The 17,647-nt window shown below is 45.0% G+C and overlaps 1 protein-coding gene across 7 annotated transcripts in view; it reads left to right on the top strand.

Moving 5' to 3' along the window:
* LOC144768536 (uncharacterized) overlaps nucleotides 1–17,647 on the top strand; it is a 1,350,740-nt gene that overhangs the window by 1,048,578 nt on the left and 284,515 nt on the right. For all 7 annotated transcript variants that reach the window (XM_078652300.1, XM_078652297.1, XM_078652293.1 and 4 more), the window contains 2 exons: nucleotides 4,357–4,413; nucleotides 11,777–11,872. In XM_078652300.1, the coding sequence (XP_078508426.1) occupies nucleotides 4,357–4,413; nucleotides 11,777–11,872 (153 nt within the window). The remainder of the gene's footprint in view (nucleotides 1–4,356; nucleotides 4,414–11,776; nucleotides 11,873–17,647) is intronic.

Raw genomic sequence — 17,647 nt, 5'->3', positions numbered from 1 at the left:
TGAGCCGCGGCAGCGCTAGCAGGCTCTCAGGATGGTTCGACAAAGGTGGGCCGCGGCAGCGCCAGCAGGCTCTCAAGATGGTTCGGCAAAGGTGGGCCGCGGCAGCTCCAGCAGGCTCTCAAGATGGTTCGGCAAAGGTGGGCCGCGGCAGCGCCAGCAAGCTCTCAAGATGGTTCGGCAAAGGTGGGCCGCGCCAGCAGGCTCTCAAGATGGTTCGGCAAAGGTGGGCCGCGGCAGCGCCAGCAGGCTCTCAAGATGGTTCGGCAAAGGTGGGCCGCGGCAGCGCCAGCAGGCTCTCAAGATGGTTCGGCAAAGGTGGGCCGCGGCAGCGCCAGCAGGCTCTCAAGCTCTCGTAAGGTTCCAGGAAAATGAGTTCTTCTGGGGTCGGCCGTGACAGCGTCAGCAGGGCTTTCCAGTCCAGGATACAACTGACGTCCTAATCCTGGGCTGGCCCAGATATAGGACTGGAGTCCTTTGAAGTCCGGACCCTCGCGCCTGGGGGTCAGAGGGGCCGGGATGATGGTGTCCAGACACCCAGCAGGGGGGTGGAGCCAGCGCCCAGGAAGGCCGGAGGGCGATCGAAACCAGGCGTCCGGGGACGGCTGGAGGGCCATCGAAACACCCTTTTCTCCGGGATCTGTCGAGTGGCCACTCGACCACCTGGGTGGATCTTGGTGCCTTGATGTCTGGGCTGTGCTGAGGCCAGGGCCGGGGCCGAGGCCACGTGATCGTGACGTGGTGGGCCCAAGATGGAGTCGGGCGCAGCCTCGTGCTTAGGTTGTGAGGGGCTCACGCTGGAGCCAGGTCGGTAGTGGGGGTCCGGGATGGTGGCCGGACCAGCAATGTTGGGGCGTGCAGTGTCGGGCAAAAGGGCTGCCCGATGCTGGGTGGAGGGCCGATGTCGTCCTGGACCCACCATGCGGGAGGGGTAGGACCACGCCATGAGGCCGGGTCCAACAGAAAGCAAGTGGCCGACAGCTTAGAAACTTGGTGGTTGAAACCGAGGGAGCTGTCAAGCCATATGCCCAGGCTCTTGATCTGCTGCTTTGGGATGGGCATGGGGCCAAGACAAGTTGGCCAGATAGGGGTTGAGGTGGGAGATGGAGATTTACCCAGAAACATCAATTCGGTCTTGTCTCAGTTCAACTTGAGGTGGGAGCGGTCCATCCATTCGGCTACTGCCTCTAGGCAGCCACCAAGAGCGCCAGATGATCCCTCAGGGTGGTTGAGTGCCACCACCAATTGGGTATCCTCTGCGTGGGTGATGATTTTGATGCCGAATGGAAGGACTATTTCTGCCAGTGGGGCCATAAAGGTGTTAAAAAGCGTGGAGCTTAGGGACGAACCCTGGGGAACCCCACAGCTAAGAGGCCACCGATTGGATGTGGCAGTTCCCTCAAAGACTTGGAAGGACCTGTCCTTTAGGAAGGAGTGGAGCCAGGCAAGAGCTTTGTTTGACACTCCCATATCTTTTAGCCGCTCTAGCAGGATGTTATGATCCACAGTGTCGAAAGCGGCACTGAGACCTAATAGAATGATAGCTGCTGAGCTACCCTGATCCAGGAGTCTCCTAGCTTCCTTAGTTACCACCAATAAGGCCGTCTCGGTCCCAAGTTGTGGGCGGAATCCGGTTTGGGTGATGTGGAGCAGTTTATTTGATTCTAGGTGCTGTACCAGAGTGGAGTTTATATGTCTCTCGAGTAATTTGCTCAACCAGGGAACGAGGGAGATAAGACGGTAATTAGCCATGTTGGAGTGATCAAGGTTGGGTTTTTTCAGGAGAGCTCTCACCTGAGCAGATTTCCATGCCAGGGGCAGCGTACCAGAGATGATAGAGGAGTTTAGTGCCTCTAGGATGACTGGGCTTACAGATTTGGTGACCAATGAGAATTACTGTGGGGGGGCGGGGTCCAGGGGGGAGCCAGAAGATAACCTAGAGATGAGGGTGTCTAGGGACTCAGCATCTAGCAGTGGAAGTTCTCCTAAGGAGCAGTGTGGTTCTAGGTGTGCAGTGGTTGTCCTGTCATGTGTGGGCTCAGGCTGGTGGGGAGAGAAATGTTGACAGATTGTCTGAATTTTGTGATGGAAATATTCTGCTAGGTTGTTGCACTGGTCTGGGGCTTCGTCCGAGTTAGGAGGTTTGTGTGGCACAGAGGAGAGAGATTTGGCAATACGAAAGATCTCTTTAGGGGAGTTAGAAGCCGCGTTGATTTTCTCCTCATAAAAGTTGGTTTGGGCGGTTTTGATCTCTGCCTTATACCTCCTAATTGCCTCTCTATAGTCCTGTTTCTTTTCATCCGATAAGTTCTGTCTCCATCTCCTTTCTGCTTTCCTGCAGAACTGTTTAAGCTCTCTTAATTTAGGGGTGAACCAGGGTGAAGATTTTTGCCTGAGATTCTTGTGAGAGAGTTTTTTTGGGAGAACAGTATCCAAAGAGTTTAGGATCCATACATTGAAGTTATTATTAGCCACCTCAAGGTTGGCCTGGGGTCTGGTGGTGTTGAGGACCGTGATCCATTGACCAATGGGAAGACTTGACCATTTCCTATTGAGTGCCAGCGTGGTGTTTTGAGGAGGAGGGTGGGCGATGGACTTCCAAATCAGGGGAATAAGTAAGTGATCCGTCCAGGGGAGGGGGACAGGGGAGTTAACATAGAGATTCTGGTCGTTACAGAACACTGGGTCGATGAGATGGCCCTTGTCATGTGTGGGGGCAAAGCCTTTCTGTTTAATTTGAAGAGCCACGAGGCTGGTAGATAACTCAATAGCCAGGTGGTTAGAATGGTCGTCCATATGGATGTTAAGGTCACCCAGTATTGTAAAATTGGCTGGAGTTAGGGCTAGATTGGCGACCAGGGGGGGAGAGCGTTAAGGAATTGACCTATGGGTCCTGGAGGACGGTAGAGCAGTAGACCGGAGAAGGTGCTAGTGGGAGAGACCTCTAGGGCGAAGTTCATACACCCACAGTCTAGGGGTCCGTCCGTAGATGACCGACAACTGAAGCTGTGTTTAAATATTATGGCTAGACCCCCACCCCTCCCAGTCTTAGGATCCACCCTTTGAATTAAGTAGCCGGGTGGCAAGGTTTGCGTGACTGCTGGGTCGACTTCTTCTCGAAGCCAGGTTTCCATCAGGAATAAGGCATCAGGTTTAGGATCATCTAATAGTAGGGTGATTTCTGTTGAGTGCCTAGGAAGGGAGCGGCAGTTCAGAAGGAAGAATTTGAGTGGGAGACAGGGTGCCTGTATTTCCTTGCAGAGGGGTTGGAGCTTATAGTTACAATGAGTGCAGCACGAAGGGCTGTTAGCTAAGTTTAGTGACTGTGAGCAGTTGCTATCAACGGCCCTTCTCAGTGCAGTCAATGACTGAGCACTGTACCTGAGGATGTTTTTGAAACTGACAGGGGTCGTGGCCCCTGGTTCCGGCTGGTCGTGGACGGGCGCAGACGGGCTTGCCTTTGGCGCGCACGCTGCGCGTGTGCTCTGCCATCCGTTTAAGTAGCGGCCCAGCGCGAAACTAGAGTGCTGACTGCTGACGGAAGTGTCCCGCCCTGGGGGTGTCTCCCGTAACCGCCCTTCACTCAACAGCACATGCCGAGTCGGACCGGGGCGTGGGAGCACTCCACTAAGGGTAGGTAGGGCTTGGTAAAAGTATTTTGATTCAAAGTGCAAACAGGTTTTCAACGTGCAAATGAGCGAGCTATAAACATAAAAGTAAACAGGTTAAAAACGTTTCTTGTTAAAAGTTTGTCACGAGCAATTCAGCAGCTAGCAGCACTACCTCGCGTCAGGTTCTTGCCGCGTCCGCTGCGCGTGTGCTCGGCCATCCGTTTAAGTAGCGGCCCAGCACGAAACTAGAGCGCTGGCTGCTGCCGGAAGTGTCCCTCCCTGGGGGTGTCTCCTGTAACCGCCCTCCGCTCAACGGCACTTGCCGAGTCAGACCGGGGCGTGGGAGCACTCCACTAAGGGTAGGCAGGGCTTGGTAAAAGTATCCTCTATGGTGGTGATCAGAGGGTAGTGTAAGTAATTCCACTGCATTCTTTTATTATTATGTCTGTGTCCTTTCTCCAAACCCATGACTGTCAAGAGATGGCCGGAATTAGCTTATATACTACTTTTTCTGCGTTCATAGTTGTCCCTTTACACGCAGTGTTCTTGTTGTTGCATTGTACTTAGCACTGAGACGTGCCATAGGATCATGAGACGAGCACAGAAGTTACACCAGTATGAAATCTGTCAGAAAAGACGAGTCATTACAAAAGCCTTTTGCTCGAATGTCTTAATGTTATGCCACCCTCGATACTGATTAACACATTGTTGGTTCGCAAACAGTTAATATGAGTTAAATCTCTTGTAGAAACCAACTGGAACTGTGGTTCCCGAAGAGCAAAACGTGACAACCGCAACAGCAACTGTGAGTTTTGTTTGTTCAATGCCCTTTTTCTTGTGCACTTGTTTGTCTCCTTCACGCCCACTTTAAAGTCTACATAAGTGTCCCCCTTCATTAACAGCTTTCCATATTCCTACCTTTGGGAGACACACGACTCGCATATGACTAACTAAGCTATTTCATATTTCTCCTCCAAGATATTTTCTATAAAAATCCTGTTCTTTAGGACACTTATAGATGATCATTGTTCTGTATGTTCTCTCTAATATGACAGTGGAAATACTGCACATTCTAATAAATGTTTCCTGTCAACTGTGTCTTACCTCTAGTGGCTCAACCTCTTCTTTGATTGATTCACCGCTTAACTAGTGTCTTCTTTGTTCTTACATGACATCTCTGCCATTTACTGTACGCTGCCATTTCTGCTGGTGTTTCCAGTAAACTTTACCTCGCTCTGGTGTCTTAATCTCTCCCTTAGTGACAGCAAGTCCTCTCTGATGACTGTATTACACCTCAAACCAAGTTGTTGTCGCTCCTCCTCTGTCTCTTGTGAGCAGTTCTTGTCTGATATGCTTTGAGTCTGCATTCCCTGTATGAATGCGCTGGTGCATGTATGAAATGTCAATGCATTAAATGGGGACTTTTAGGATCTGCTGCATTGTTGTACCATGACCTCAGAGTGATAAAAGGGTTGTACCTGTGCCAAGTCTGGTATGGTAGGTCTTCTGTGTCTCAAGTGGTACTAGGACCGGGGGGCCGAGATTCTCTGTGGTGACCCTTGTTGAATTCTTGTTGTTTTTTAATTTTAGTGTGCCATCGGTGTTGACCTGTGCCTGGTATGGTATTTATGTTGTCTTTCAGTAAAGATGACCTGACAGATCAGGGTACTGCCGTGGTGTACCTTGGGTGTGTTTATGCTGGTTTGCCTGATGTTGCCCTGGGCTTAGTATAGGATTGGATTATGTGCCACTTTGTATGTGCCTGGAGGTAGGGGTAGATTGTGTGGTACAACGGTATCTTTAGCATATTATGTGACATGTGTGGGGGCGTAACTGAATTGACTAGAATGGGTGAAAATAAAACCCTCAAGGTCAACGTTCCTAAACATGGCATGAGGCAGGGATTTGAGGGGGAGGAAACCCTGATTCATAAAGCGATCCATTGGATCCGCTATGTTAGGGGCTGTCGCTTGGTAATTCGAGATGACATTACCAGGGCACGCAGATTTACACCATCAGAACAAGCTCTAGATTGTATTGACCTGACATTAAAAGAACCAGACCTTGTAGAAAACCTAATCATCCTAGAATTTGGCACTTGTTCCCCTGATTCTTCCTCGATTTAATTTAAGAGCTTTATCCCTCACAAGCCACCTTTGCTGACACTGCAGGGCAATAGACCTAGTAGCTCCAGCCTAGAACATAATGATTGGCTTTTGGAGAAAGTTCATTGGTCCCCCAGATTACAACCCTCCCCGCTGTGCCAAGGATATACTACCCTGGACAAAGAACTCCAAAAAAGGATGTTTAATCCGTATGTGAATGGTTTCCCAACTGCCGCAGGCACAAGTAGCGCTACTAGTAGCACAAATGAGTCGGAGTGTGTGCTACTTCATGAGGGTGCGACTTCTATTATAGACCTTACCATTTCAACACATAAAATACTTACGACAGGGCAAGCTCCTATAGCTATAGTATCCTGGAATGGTGCTAGTCTAAAACAAAAGCTTGAGGACCCGGATTAGCATAGCTACATAGACAAATTTGACATCTGCCTCTTTCAAGAGACATGCAGCCTGATTCATCAAAGACCCGTTTTGCGAGTCTATAATAGCGATTCATAAGGAATCGCTATTACAGACTCACAAAACGGGATTCATGTAGGAATTGCAAAAAGAATTGCGATTCCTACACATTCCTTATTTGCGATTAGAAAATTGCTAATCGCAAATAAGGAATAACTCCCCATTTATTCCTATGGGCCAAAAGGCCCATAGGAATGAATGGGGAGTATTCCTTATTTGCGATTAGCAATTGCTAATCGCAAATAAGGAATAACTCCCCATTTATTCCTATGGGCCAAAAGGCCCATAGGAATGAATGGGGAGTATTCCTTATTTGCGATTAGCAATTAGCTAATCGCAAATAAGATAGCGATTTAAAGGGTGCCAGGGGTGTCCAAAGGACACTCTGTAGCACCCCTTAAATGCAAATTGAAACAGGTGTTGCGCACACACATGTCCAAAGGACATGTGTGTGTGCAACATGCAACTTAGAAAAATGCTTTTAAAAGCATTTTTCTAAGTTTTCGCTATTTACCACGAGGTTTGACCTAATTCGCAATTTTTAAATGGATGATGAATTGCATTCAAGGAATCTCAAATAGAGATTCCTTAAATGTAATTCCTCGCAAAATAGCAAAATCGCTATTACCGATTTTTGCATTTGGGATGATGAATCCCAAATGCAAAAATAGCGCTCGCAAAGGGCCAGATTCTCAGAATCTGGCCCTTTGCGAGCCGATTTCGGCTTGATGAATCAGGCTGATGGTTACTTACCCCCCGTTTCAAGCTAGGCTGCAAAACATTCTATAAGAATGCTCTACCAACGCAGAGAGGAAGACCATCTGGGGGCCTTGTAATATGGAGCAAAATAACATTGGGGATGCAATCCTTTTACTACACCATAGACTCTCTAGATCTATTGGCAGTGTACTTAGAGAGGAACAACAAAAGAATGTATTTGTTTAACACCTATAATAGACCAGCCAGGCAAACTATAAAATCTGAGACTATCAACACACTGGGTAGCTCTTTGGACCATGTAGACCCCAGCAACACCTTGATAGTATGTGGGGATTTCAATTGTGCCTATGAGTCACTAAATGAACTAGAAAAAGTAACCGAGGAAGAGGACATGGCCACAGGGTTACCTCAATTAGTGGCAGGGCCACCAAAACCTTGCACTAACGCAGCACTGCAGATAGTGCAGCTCACTATAGAAGACAGTCTAAGGGCGTGCAATGGGAGGGTATTCACTAATAGGGACGAAAAAGCCTCTCTCCACACTTTTAAGCGTGGTAGCTCACAGTCAAGAATAGATTATATAATGCACAGCACTCACACTTGGAGTAGGATAGTAAGCTTCAGAATGGATACGAGGGACGACAGCGACCGCCGACCACTTTGCTTGGAAGTAATAGCCCAGCTAGCAAGAGACGATCAATCTGACATCTGTATGCAAAATGTATATCCCCTAGTAGGAAGAAATCAAAATCTATCAAGTGGCCTAAGGTCACAGGCAAAATAGAGTTAATGACAAACATCTATAACACCTTCGCTGAGGTAGTGGGTGCCCACCTGGAGATAAACGCTTTGCCTGCAACATCAATGCACTCAACTTTGGCTGTAAAGCTAGCGCTTCTTCTCACTAAAAACATCGTGAAGAAATCAAAATCGAACTCTAAACTGGGACCAAAGGTAAACCCATGGTACACAACAGAATGCCGGAGATCCAAGACAACCTTACTTGACACCATGAAGCGGGGAAATGCAGACTCAGTAAGGAGGGCCAGGGACATTCATAGGAGAACATTGGCCACTGCTAAGAGGGATGGGGAGGAAAATAGCTGGCTAGACCTCTTGCTGGCAGCAAATTCAGCTGAGTTCTGGAAGATCATAGCATGTGGGGTCTAGGACCAAGTAGCTAGGACGGAGCATTATTTGGAACGAGCACTTCACTGCCTTGTACTCTAACTTCCGGCCCACTGTAACTTCGAGTGGAGACAGGGAGCATGCAAATAATGAGGGGGCCCGTGGAGTGATTATTTTCTCACTGCAAGAAACAGAATATGCTATAGATACCATCAAAGCAGGGGAAGGACCGGGACTAGATAGACTCCCCAGAGATCTATTTGTCAATACCCTCAGTAATGCAATAACAGCCGGCGCCTCAATACTGGAAACGTGGAAAGGTGATGAAATTGTCCCTATCCACAAAAAAGGTAGTAGACACAAGCTCGAAAATTACAGGCCAATCAGCCTGAAGATCCGTACCAGACAGTTATTAAATAGGCTTAACAACTGGATAGAGACTAATAATATATTGTCCCCATACCAGGCAGGATTCAGATAATGCACTGGTACAGAAGATCAAGTCTTTAGACTTCTGTGCATCTTCTGGAAATATGTCAAGATTAGGAAGGGCCACATCTATTTGGCATTTGTCGACCAGTGGGCAGCTTTCAACCTCGTACCTGGATGCTTATTATGGGACTCATTAAAAAATCAAAAAGCTCCCCCCTACCCAAGTAACCCAAATAGAAAGGCTGCACAACGTAAACTATGCTAGAGTCCACTGGGGTATGGATGGGGAACTTACAAAGCCAATTCCAACATAGAGAGGAGTGAGACAAGATTGTGTACTTGTTCCCATCCTGTTCTCACTATAATAATGGCGTGGCAAAATATTTGCAAAAGCAAACACACGACCATCCCAAATTGAACGGAAACTTGGTACTGGCGCTGCTATTTGCAGATGACACCATCCTGATATCATAAACTCCCAAGGGACTACAAAACATGATGAATGATTTTAATGGATATTGTGTCACAAAAGGCCTAGAAAAAAATGCTTGTTTTACCAAGTACATGGCTATAAACCCAAATAAGGGTTTTAAAAACAACTTCATGTTGGGCAATCAAATATTAGAACACGCTACTAATTTTACTTACCTGGTCATTGGAGTCCAAATTAGTATGGAAACAGCAAGTAAATCATTCAGCACTACAGTTAGCTCAAGGGACAGTGGCAGTCCTCAAGAAGTATAGTATGTCCTCAAGCAAATCAGTGACACCAGCCTTCGAGCTATACAAATGTAAGGTCCAGGCGGCAGCACTGTATGGATCAGAATTATGGGGCACTAACGACGCCATGCAATTGAAGATCAGGGAAAACAAATTTGTGAGGAGCCTACTGGGGCTACCCCGATCAACACAACTTATCCCATTGTTCCACGATCTAGACATAAAGCACATAGGGCATCTTACAACTTTGCGACCATTGCTCTTCTGGATACGGCTGTGGACCACACCAAAACTAGTTGCATACAGAGAAGGTGTACATGAATTACTGGCCATTGACACTTGCCTCACCTTCGGGAAACGCCGTTTACAACGCGGTGTTTACACCGCACTACCTTTTCCCCGCAGCTATTACAACGCAAGTCGTTACTACGACTTGGGCTGGATGGCGCTGTGGGATAAGGAATGTTTTAATTTTATAGTTCAACACCTTCCCTACTGTTACGGGGACTGGTGTTGGAATATAAAATTTAAAAATTCCTAAATCCGCACCCTCCAACGCAAGTCGTTGTAACGACTTGCGTTGTAAAACCTGCAATGTCAAGTACCGCGATCTGAAAGATCGCGTTGTACTGACATACATCCCTCACCTTCCCTTGGTTAAGATTTGTACAGAAATGGTTCATAAAGCTAGGTCTCGAATCCTATTGGCCAAACCAGCACAGCCTAACACCTAGCTGTAAAGTTACACTGAAGGGAATTTATTGGCAACACATATTGAATGCACTCCTTTATGACCCGAGACTAGGAAGGATAACATCTCAATTCCTTACTATTAAACCAAGCCCGAGCCGCGAGGTTTTTCTTGACAGTGTACAGCCACACCTAGCAAGAACTCTATACCTAAAGTTAAGATATAATATCTTACAGATCTAGAGTCACACAGGAAACTGCGGTGGCAAGGAAGATTGCTCTTTTACTCTATGCACTGCACACGCTCTAGGGTCCACAGAGAACATAGCACATATTTTGTTTTTCTGTCAGGCGTATGATATACCAAGAAGGAAATGGATCCGACCTCTATGTAATTCAATGGGTTTTAGAAAGCATCAAGAGGCACTAAGGTTACTGACAACTAGCACTGCACCACATGTTATATTTACCTTATCCAGATATTTGTTCATAGTGGGACCGATAAGGAAAAAAGCGGGACTAAGGCTGTGATGCACCAAAGACAAATGTACTTTCTGATGTAAAAAAATACTTCTGAATCATTTAAAATAAATGGTACTTCACCTTCTTATTGAATTGTAAAATTGTTTTCATCCAATTTTAAAATGTGAATCTACTGAGGTGGTAGCAATGGAAAGACTCAGTGATGCACCACCAATATTTTAAATTATCTTAACTGAAATGCCCGATTTTTTTAAACTACATAATATATGTCTGGATGTACTTTAGATTGTATTACGAATGATTGTATTTCTATGAAAACTTTTATGGCCCTTGGTCGAAATAAAGTTTTTAAATGAAATGACTAGAATGGGATGCTTTTTCCTGAGTTGGGTGGAAGGTGTAAGGTTAGCCTGAGCTGATTGAAAGTGGCTGAGGTTTCTTGACTCGGCCAGAAGGTTGGATGTTGATGTTAGACAGATGTAGTATGAGTAACCTTCTTGTAGCACAATAGTATGTACATAATTTCCCTGTGGATGGTGAATCAGGGCTTTTTGCTGAGTGGATAAGGTATCACAGTGTTGTGCCCTGTGTGTTTGCCGCTGTTACTTCATGTGACTGATGTAGTATGGCTACTCTCCCTTTGTCTGAGAAGGAAAAGGTTACATACCTCATTTTTTATTCGGACTTGTGTGGATGGAGTACCGTAGTGTTATGTCCTATGTGTTTGCTTGCTGATGCTCCATGTGTCAAATTCTATAGGGGTTTCCCCCCTTGGTATGGTTCAAAATGAGAGTTATCCCTGAGATTCTGGAAGGAAGTAAATGGGAAGGGTTTTGCAGTGGTTCAATGATTGTATTCTTGGTTGTGTATTCTGGCCTCGTTGTAGCATTTCTTAAATGTGACTACTCTGGTATGGGTGATCTCTAAAGTGAAAGGTGACCTAAGTGGTGAAGGAATCAGTGAGGTGTTTTCTGGTTGAATGTTTGCTCTTGTGCTTCAGTCTGTGTGATTTGCTTTTTATCGTGACAAATGTTGTTGTGCATAGTGTTTCATGGAGTGATTGTATAAAGGATGTTTGACTACTGTAGTAATCTGATTGATTATTAGGATGGGGTGTGAGTGTTTGTGGTATGGTTTAAGTCCCCATTCCTGGCTGAAGGGGCTGGTGCATAGAGTGTGTGATGTCAGTGAATCAAATGTTCCTTCTCTTATGTTTCCTCTATCAACTGTTAGTACAGCCAGTATAAATCTGGAGGCTGAGCAAGATGCATCTAGCTCCATATAAAGTTTCTGCCTCTAACTTACACCTGAGTTAAAGAAGCTAAATTAACCTAAAGTCTAGAAGTTATTCCTAAACCTCCGGGTAACATGCATTAAAACAACATCCTCTTGATATTATTTCTCCTACAGTTACTATTGAAGGCAATGGCAGGAAAGGTGTAATCATCGCCCTCTTTGTCTGGTTGTCAGGAGTGACTTTCACTGCTATAATGCTTTGGTGTAAAGGTAAATGCAATCTATCCCAAAACTGTATTAATTTGCTGCCCTTTCATTTCGCCACTTTGCAACGTTATGGACAGTCAGTTGCATCTACACTGCTCAGTCTTTACCTGTCTAGTAGCTATTAGTTGCCTGATCCTCTGCCTACAAGCTCCATGGTTGCAGACATACCTCCACTCAAACCTGTCCTCAAAAAGGCTGGCATAAGTGTGGCAAACATTGATCCCATGGTAGTTCGCTACGTTTGTTGGTACTGCTTTTTGTGATGTAAGAAAAAATGGTTGCTAAAGTATCTACAGTTTCAAGAAACATGTTAGCATGTTCAAAATGTGTTAAGGCATCCCTACCATATTCCCTTTTGATGCATGTGTATAGACTCCATACATCAAGAGTTACAAAGGTATTTGTTCAGATTCCCAACTTATTATATCTTGATACTTATTTTAGTGAGATTACTGTCTTGTATAAAGGAAGGCAGACTGCAGACACATGGTTGTAATAGCCCACAGATGCCAATAGGTAGAATAAAATGGAATGGAATGCAGACTTGAAGAGCTCACTTACTTCTAATTAGGGCATCTTAGCACTAAAGACCAAAGCACAAAGCAGGCCATCCAACAAAAATAAAAAAGACCTACCTTGAGAACTGTTTAACAGACAAGGTAATGGGCAGATGTACTGAAAACTGTCGGCAATATCCTGGTCGCGATGTGTTACCAATATTTTTGCAACAAGTGTGGTAGTTTGCAAACTGACCTATGTAGTAATTGGTCAGGTCGCAAAACCCTGAATCGTAGTGGGGCGCAATTCAACCAACCTCAAGAATATTAGTTAGATAGGCCACAAACTGTGACCCACTATGATTCACAGGGAAGGTGGCCTACTGGGGTCAATAGACAGCCTTTTCTGTGATTGCTTTTAAATATAGCAATCATTTTTTCTAATGCAGCCAGTTTTACTTCAAGGAAATGGGAAGAAATAAAAAATAAAGGTTTGGCAAACATGTCTTAAGGCTAGGCAGTGATCTTTGGGGCCACTGCCTCATCTTACAAATTGATTACCACTACTTTTGTGTAGAATGCAAAAGATTAATGTTCTGCGACCAGATTTCAGTCACTAAACATTATTACATTACATTCTGAATCGCTATGTGGAAGGGACACCCTAAACACAACCCTTCCATTTACCGATTGTGTATGTAGTCGCAAGCCCAAATTCCAAATCAGCAATGTGTTACAGTTTTAAAATGTGTGTTGGGTACATACTAAAAACCCATTTGGTTTTCACAAATGGTCTGAGTTTTCGAATTGGACCCTTTTCAACCCCAAAACGCCTTAGTACATCTGCCCCTAAGTTTTTAATTCTTTACTAAAAGCCAACTAGGAACTAATCGATGTAACCCTAGCTTATACCAAGGTAGTGGTCCAAGATAGTAAAATGATCTACCTCGAACCCTATATTTTGTTTCTGTCTGGTAAGGAAAACATTAATTGAAAGTTCAAATAGAGGAGCCTGGTTGATTTGTAATGCCAAAGACGAGTCACCAGAAGAACTTTTTATGGTCAAATCTTTTCATCTGTTTTATGAAGTAACACAAAGTCTCACCTACATCCAATGGCTGGTCAGGTGCAACAATAGTGAAACAAGAGGAGTTATCAGGTGTGGCACGAAGGAGCACAGGGAGTATGTTGGGTAGGGGTGTTGGGGACGGCCAGAGATTTATAGGAAAGAAGAAGATAATAGTCCCGACCACAAATGTTGAGATCACAGGTGAATGATTTCTGGTGTTGGACCATTACCAGCAGGTTGTCATCTCCATTGAGTTCAGTCTCCAATTACACTAGTCAGTGTGACTTCGCTCATTGTGAGCTGCAGCACTCGCAGATAGTTACGGCAAATCAGTTCTCGGAAGTCTTGCGTTAAGAATAGTGCACATGGTCCCCACATTTTGTCAAATTTTGATTGTTTGTTCTCCTGTGAAACAGTCAGAGTTTCCATTCTTATTAGGCCCCAGAGCTTATGTAACCAGTTAGCATGTTCTAGCATCCTATCTGTACCCCATTTCGAAGTGATAACTTATTTAGCCGCACATAGGGGCAGTTCCACAGCCTTGCCCCTGTTGGAATGCAGTAGAAAGGTCAGTACGTTTAGGAGTCCCAGTAATAAGTAGCTGGGAAAAAAAGGATCTTGGTAACGAATATATTGTGGATGTTCTTCAACACCGCTTCCCAGTATCTTTTGAGTTTAGGACAGAGCCAAAGGAGATTAGTAAGTGTGCAAGCAGTTGTGCCAACATTCAGCAGAGATTCCAGGTTTCCATTTCGCCACCCGACCAGGGTGTAATACCAGAATTGAGTTATTTTGAGCATAACTTTCCTCCCAGAGGCACTAAAGGAGGTCCTGTAGAGTATGTCTGTCCATTCATTAGGTGTGAAGTGGAGTTCCAGTCATGACTCCCATCTCTTTTGAGCTAATGATTTTCTAGAGTCTGGAGCTTTATTCAGAAAGCTGTAGATGCCGGAAAGTAGTCGCTTCCGCCTGCTCTTGTAAGTAGCCATTTCTCAAACTTAGTGAGTTGCTTATTGGCATGGGGCTGGATTAGGGTAGGGTGACCCAGTGCCTAATATAGGTGTATTGGCAATATTCCTGGGCAGTGATACTATAGCTGGATTGTATTTGTTTGACATCTATGAGTCCAGTGAGACCAAAGAGATCATCAATTTTTTTGCAATTGACCTTTTGCTAGGAGTGCTATTTGTTGCCTGTCATCGCCGGAGGGAGGTCGGAATTTTCAATAAAGAACATGAGCGGGGAAGGATGCAAGGATAGACCCCTGAAGGTGATGGTCCTATGCCAGCCCTCTACTATCACTCCTACCACTGATAATATATAGAAACCGACAGTGGGGGCATTTTGGGAAGCCAGGGAATTTTCCAGATGTGAATCCCTGCTATGATCTGGTAGATGAAACACCAGGGCCTGTTCCATTCTATCATGTATCGCAGTTGTACAATGATGTAGTAGTGAGTTAGGTGAGGGATGCCCAGGCCCCCTTCTGCTACAGACAGATCATCCATTTTCTTGGCCATGTACGGCTTCTTGCCCTCCCAGATGAAGTCCTGAATCATCTACTGCAGTTTGCCTACCAGATGCATGGATGGCTGCAGTGGTAATGTCTGCATGATGTACAGTGTTAGAAATGGGGTCTCAGGTTGGCAGAGGTAGGTACCTTTGTACAAATAGGGACCCTTGCTTCCAGTCAGGGTAAGGGGGATAGACTCCTAAAATAACCCCTGCTCACCCCCTTGGTAGCTTGGCATGAGGAGACAGGCTTATCTCAGAGGCAGCGTGTAAGGCATTTGTGAACACATACATTAATACAGGGAAAACACTACAAATGGACACCACATTAGAGTTTAGAAAATAGTAACAGGCAGATTCATAAAACAAAATTGCGATCGCAATAGCTGCGAATTAGCTATTGCGCTCGCAATTAAATGAAATGCAATTCATGATGTGAACATTGAATAAATAGCGAATTCGCAAAATCTATAATGCGAATTCGCAAAATAAATTGCAGAATCTAGGTGGAACCCCCTTAGCGAATCGGAATTAGCGAGAATCCAAGGATTCTGCGAAATATCTTGCGAATTCGCTAAATACTCGCAAAGCCAATTCACGAATAATCGCAGATTGCGAAAAATCGCTAAATCGCTATTTGCGACGCGCAAATTAAGGAGAACCCAAACCAGGTGATAACCATGAAGTCAATAAAAAAATTAAAAAACTAGCCACAGGTGCGGGCCTGACCAAACACACTTAAGGAGACACAGTAGGACCATGAGGACTTTCACAATGCCAGGACTCTACATGGTGGTCAGGCGACGAAGGCTCCAGGCTGCAGCAAGGAACAGACGCAGGATCCAGGAGCTAATCTTCCACCTGCGGATCACCCTTCTGGGTCATACTGCGGGTAACCAATTTTGCTGCTGAATGTACTTTTATTCCCACTGTATTTTTATCTTTTTTAACCATATTACCGTTTTTATGCTTGTGACTATGTCTGCTATAATATCACTCTTCCTATTTCTACTTTTACTGTATGGATAAATGTTTATGAAATGTACTTTTATGATTGTTATATGCAAACAATCGAATAAAGATATTACTACTACTACAGTAATTGAAAGTTCAAATAGAGGAGCCTGGTTGATTTGTAATGCCAAAGACGAGTCACCAGAAGAACTTTTTATGGTCAAATCTTTTCATCTGTTTTATGAAGTAACACAAAGTCTCACCTACATCCAATGGCTGGTCAGGTGCAACAATAGTGAAACAAGAGGAGTTATCAGGTGTGGCACGAAGGAGCACAGGGAGTATGTTGGGTAGGGGTGTTGGGGACGGCCAGAGATTTATAGGAAAGAAGAAGATAATAGTCCCGACCACAAATGTTGAGATCACAGGTGAATGATTTCAGTCCTGGCAGTCCGGAAAAAAGAAGTGAAAGCTGGTATTTGGGAAACTCTATGCGACCCTGCAATTCTGGGCAATAGCTCCAAGTTCTGGAGTATCATAAACAAACCTATGTTCGATGACCCCATCAACCCTATGGTTGGGACTAACATACCCGAGGAAGAGTGGATATCACACTATAGTACAATTTTCAAAAGTGACAAACCACAAGCAGACTTTGTTTTTAAAACTTTCGATGAAAATTTGTTGTGTTTTACAGTGGGGGAGGTAGTAAAGGGGATCCAAGGTCTATCCTGTAATAAAGCACCTGGCCCTGATGGCATACCACCCGATTTATTTAAATCAAATACCCTTTTATGGGCACCAGTTATCACCGCAGTTGTAAACGCCGGAATCCTGGCTGGTTGCCCAAAAGCTTGGGGGTCCTCGACCATCGTCCCTGTTTTCAAGAAGGGCGATCGTGGCAGTGTTACATGCTACAGACCCATATCACTGATTAATTCAGTTGCAAAGGTGGTGGGGGGCATTATCCTAAATATATTAACAGCATGGGCCAATGAAAATAACATACTGTCATCAATACAATACGGGTTCAGACCAGGCCACTCTACGATAACCCAATGTCTGAATCTATATTTAATAAACAGTAAATACACCCTAGCAAGAAAAGGGACGATCCATATGGCCTTTATGGATTTATCGTCCGCCTTTGACTGTGTAGACAGAGGCAGGCTTTGGGAGGTCCTGCTAAAAATGGGAGTGGAACAAAATTTGGTCAACTTTCTTGTTGACCTCCACTCGGATACAAGAGCAAATGTCCGCTACACCCATGACATGAAGGTAACAAGGGATTTTAGCATATATCGAGGTGTTAGACAAGGGTGCATCCTCGCCCCCTTTCTTTTTAATCTCTATATTAACGAGTTGGAGGAGCACTTACTAAAAACCGGCACAGACTATCCTTATATTGGTAAGAAGGGCATACCTGTCCTATTATACGCGGACGACGCCGTTCTAATATCTAGAACGGCGCTCGGTCTTCAAATCTTGTTAGACTCTTTTAATATTTTTATGAACTCCCGTGGCCTGAGCATCAATAACTCGAAATCTTTTACAATGATGACAGGTGTAACTCCCAAAAAAATATACCCTCACTTTGTAAATGGGGACAAAATACCGACCACCAAGACCTTTTCGTATCTTGGTGTCCTTTTTGACCATAAATTAACTTGGGCACCAGCAATACAAAAGAAAAAGGGTGTGGTAGTGCGGGCCAACGCAGCAATACTGGACTTCTCAAAAAAAAAT

This window comes from Lissotriton helveticus, chromosome 7 (assembly GCF_964261635.1).
Source record: "Lissotriton helveticus chromosome 7, aLisHel1.1, whole genome shotgun sequence".
Classification (NCBI taxonomy): Eukaryota; Metazoa; Chordata; class Amphibia; order Caudata; family Salamandridae; genus Lissotriton; species Lissotriton helveticus.
Note: the sequence above shows the minus strand (reverse complement) of the source record. Positions and strands in the feature narration are given on the sequence as shown.